This window comes from Eurypyga helias, unplaced genomic scaffold (genome assembly GCF_000690775.1).
Source record: "Eurypyga helias isolate BGI_N326 unplaced genomic scaffold, ASM69077v1 scaffold44894, whole genome shotgun sequence".
Lineage (NCBI taxonomy): Eukaryota > Metazoa > Chordata > Aves > Eurypygiformes > Eurypygidae > Eurypyga > Eurypyga helias.
In genome coordinates this window covers 6,975-10,565 of record NW_010249020.1, presented here as the reverse complement: position 1 = coordinate 10,565, position 3,591 = coordinate 6,975, and the positions used below count along the sequence as shown (strand labels likewise).

The 3,591-nt window shown below is 47.2% G+C and overlaps 1 protein-coding gene across 1 annotated transcript in view; it reads left to right on the top strand.

The window, feature by feature from the left end:
* The first annotated feature begins 739 nt into the window (after window positions 1-739).
* The window catches only part of JOSD1 (Josephin domain containing 1), a 6,375-nt gene continuing 3,523 nt past the window's right edge, over window positions 740-3,591 (top strand). Inside the window, exon 1 of the mRNA XM_010151239.1 lies at window positions 740-924. Coding sequence (XP_010149541.1) covers window positions 740-924 — 185 coding nt within the window. The remainder of the gene's footprint in view (window positions 925-3,591) is intronic.

Sequence of the window (3,591 nt, the reverse complement as noted above, 5' to 3'; positions counted from 1 at the left end):
GAGGCAGGCCTCGGGGCTGGTCCCGCCTGCTGCCTGCCCGCCCGCCCCTCGCCCCCCCGGGCTTTGGGGTGCCTCTTCTCGTCCCTAACGGAGACTTCCCTTTGTCGGAGCGCAGGCTGACTTGTGAGGAACTCCCTTCCCCGGAGCCTGGACCTGGGTGCTCCTTGTGGCCTAGCAAGAAGCGGTTTCCTTTCCCGAGCTGTTGGCATCTTCTTGCCTGGATTCAGTCATTCCCAAAGGAATGGAGGAATGCAGCTGATAAGTCCTTAACAACCCTGTGCTCCCATAGGCAGCACCAGAAGCTGGCTTCATCTTCTCCGCTTTGGGTGTGGGTGGGCCTCTCTCTGTTACCTGCCCTGGGTACGTTCCTAGTGGCACTGTAGACCAGAGGAGATGGAAGAAAAGGAGCGATGTGATAAATTCCAGCTGGTACCTTGAGACTAAGGGAATTCGTATCTTTTGACATTTTTGTTTTTCCTGGGGGTGGGAGGGGAGTACTACATTTTATGGGGTATGGGAAGAGGGAAGAAAAATATGTTGCAGATCTTTATGTGGTTTTTAAAACCAGCCATCAGAGGCAATTACTGAATAAACTGAAGCACAAGAGGAGGGTTTGTGAGCTGGAAGCAGCACTAGCCTGCAGAAGAAAGGGGCAGTGGGCTGCGATTGTGACTGTGGAGGAAGAAATTGCAGCCTCCTTCATTTCTCACCACCTACTCTCCATCCACCCTGCAAGAAAATGAGTTGCGTGCCATGGAAAGGTGACAAGACCAAATCGGAATCGCCAGAGCCGCCCCAGCTGCCACCGCTGCATATTTACCATGAGAAGCAGCGTAGGGAGCTGTGTGCCCTCCATGCCCTCAACAATGTCTTCCAGGACAGCAACGCCTTCACTAGGGAAACCCTGCAGGAGATTTTTCAGAGGTAGGATACTCTCTGCACTGGCGTTAGCTTCCCCTTCTCCTCTGTTTCTTGGAGGAATTTTGCGATCTTATTTTGGGGGTGGGAATAGAGCAAAGGAGGTGTTCACAGTATGCCACTGCTTTGAACTGAATGCAGCTGCTTTTTTTTTTTTTTTTTTAACTCCCCCCAACATTGTCTTTTCCTCCACGTAGGAATCCTGTATCTTTTCACTTGTTTCTTAAACTATTCTGGCCGCCAGTTTTGGGACCAAGGGCTTTATTGCAGATGCTGTCATGCGGTTGGACTGCTGTCTTCTCCCCCATCCGCCTTAACGCATCTTCTACCCGTCTGTCCTATTTATGCCGCTGCCTCGTGTAGATACGTTATCTTGATGTTAATAACGGATTTTGGGGTTGGCTTGGGAGCATGATGGTGGCAGGAGTGACAAATGGGTCATAATAAAAGCTGCCCGGTTTAGTACCACCACGCTTCAGAGTTTTTTGGAAATTAGGAACTTTGTCAAGCGAGTGACTCTTTATCCAAGCAGTTTAAGTGAAATTCTGCAAATGTTACGGGTTTTTTTTCCACGCAGCAAGACCCTGTGTACTCCGTCAAACCGGATTTACTTTCAGTAGCTAGATCTCCATTTTCTGTGGTGTTGCTAAATGTTTCCCTTCAAAGCTTGAAATAACAAATAAAAGCGTTCCTGGGTTTTACTGGGATAAGTGTAAATTATGAGCTGTTGTACAGGTCACATTACTATTTTACTAAACGTTCACTTTATGCTGTTCCGGCGCTTTGTGGAAATTCTGAGCGTGCCTTTGAAAACTGCAATCACCTTTCATTGATGAAGCAAAGGACCCAAATATCAAATGGGGGTCTCCTCTGGTACTCAGTCTGTGGATGTTGTGCGTAAGCTACGCTTGACTACCTGTTACCAGCAGTTGACAGTGTCTTGTGTTTGGGACAGGTAGGAGATGGCGCTTCATGACAGCAATTACGCCGGTGCTGCCAGGCAAGGCAGTGGCGATACCCTGGGCTGATGAGCAGGGAGCTGTGTGCCTGTTGCTGCTGTGGATTTGTGGTGCTTCACTCGTCGAGCCTGTCTGTGGCAACAGAAATGTGGTGATGGACAACAGCAGATACCGGATTGAAATGCTATTTGTGAAGGGTTGTAAATAGAATTTTTGGTGGTGGAGCTGGTCCCTGGCAGGCTCAAGGTGCGCTTTGTCCTGTGTAAAGACGCTGTGGTGGTGTTCCAGAGCAGCAATTGTCAGCCTTAATCACAGATGGATTGCTCTTGGCCTGAAGCAAACGAAGGCAGTTTGGGTGGTAGAAGGAGTGTGATGATCTAATTAGTTGGCTCTCATTGGGTTTGGTGAGAGGGAATTAGTGTGCAGCATCGAACCTCTCAGAAAGAGCTGGGATGTTAATCTTGCCCTAGAAGGGAGAATTTCTTTGATTCCATCCTGGTATTGTTCCAGGCTGATACTCAGATCAAGACACACAGATTGATTCAGCCCCACAGTAGTAAAGGAAGTATATGTAGAAATTCCACCCAGAAATGGATGTGCTGTAAGTTGCATGTAAGAGTTGCCACGACCTTTGCATCTCTGTTGGGTTACTACTCGCGTCTAGCTCTTTGAGTTTAAGAAGTATGGATTTAGTTGCCCTTTATACCTCACTTTTCCGTATGTCTTTCCTGTGTCTAGTGACATTCTGTGTGTCAATGGCTGATGAATGTTTTTAATAAGCTACAAAAATGTTTTAAAGTGTGAATTTTTTTTTTTTTTAAAGCCTGGCGTTGACAAGGTAACGAAATTGCAAATAAGCTTAAGCTTTCTGTAGCTTTTACTGTGTCCCTTGAAGAAGAATCAAACCACATTGCTTAATCATTAGATTAAGCTGCATCCCCTGCGTGAGGCCAGTGTAGCCCGATGATTGTCATCTCAGGTGTATGCCAAAGCTTGGCCCAAGCTCCCATCTGATTCTGTAGTCCCTTCCTCTCTTCTTTCCACTAATACAAGACCTATCTTCTCCATGTTCCTTTGGCTTCTGTTGCAGGAAGTAAGGTTGCGTGTTCCAAGCGTTGCGTGGCGATACAAACAAAATCTCTCTGCTTCACTGGAGTCTGTGTGTTGAGACCTGATGAGGAAAGACAACTGCGCACAGGAATCTGCGAGCCCGTTGGGTTAAAACAACATGTTGATGGAAGTGTCTGACGTAGAAAGCTCAGGAGGATTATTACCTGATTTTATGTCCAACTTTGTCCATCTTCTTCAGCTTAGTGTCTAGATTAAAAAAACAAACTTTGTGGAGGCAACTTAATTCTTTGTCTAATCGGAATCTTTTAGCTGATGACTGTGGACCCTGTTTAGGTGCGTGTGAATAGAGACGTCGAGGCAATTCTTGGTGAAAGTTAGCTCACGGGTACCAGTTCTTTGGCTTTTTGTCTCATTTCTGGGGCTCTGAAAGTTATGGGAAGGAACAAAGCTGTTCTTTCAGCACACCAAGAAGCTCGTCTCTGGAAAACAGTGCCACAGGAGGGGTGCTTTGGGGTGCCCCTGGAGGGCTCTGTTAACTAGAAGGCTTTCTTAGCACGCTGGCACTCATGGGAGTTAGTAAGTTGAAGCAGCGATCTTGAGAAATTAGCTGTAGCCAAGTGATGTTGCTTGACGGAGACGCGGG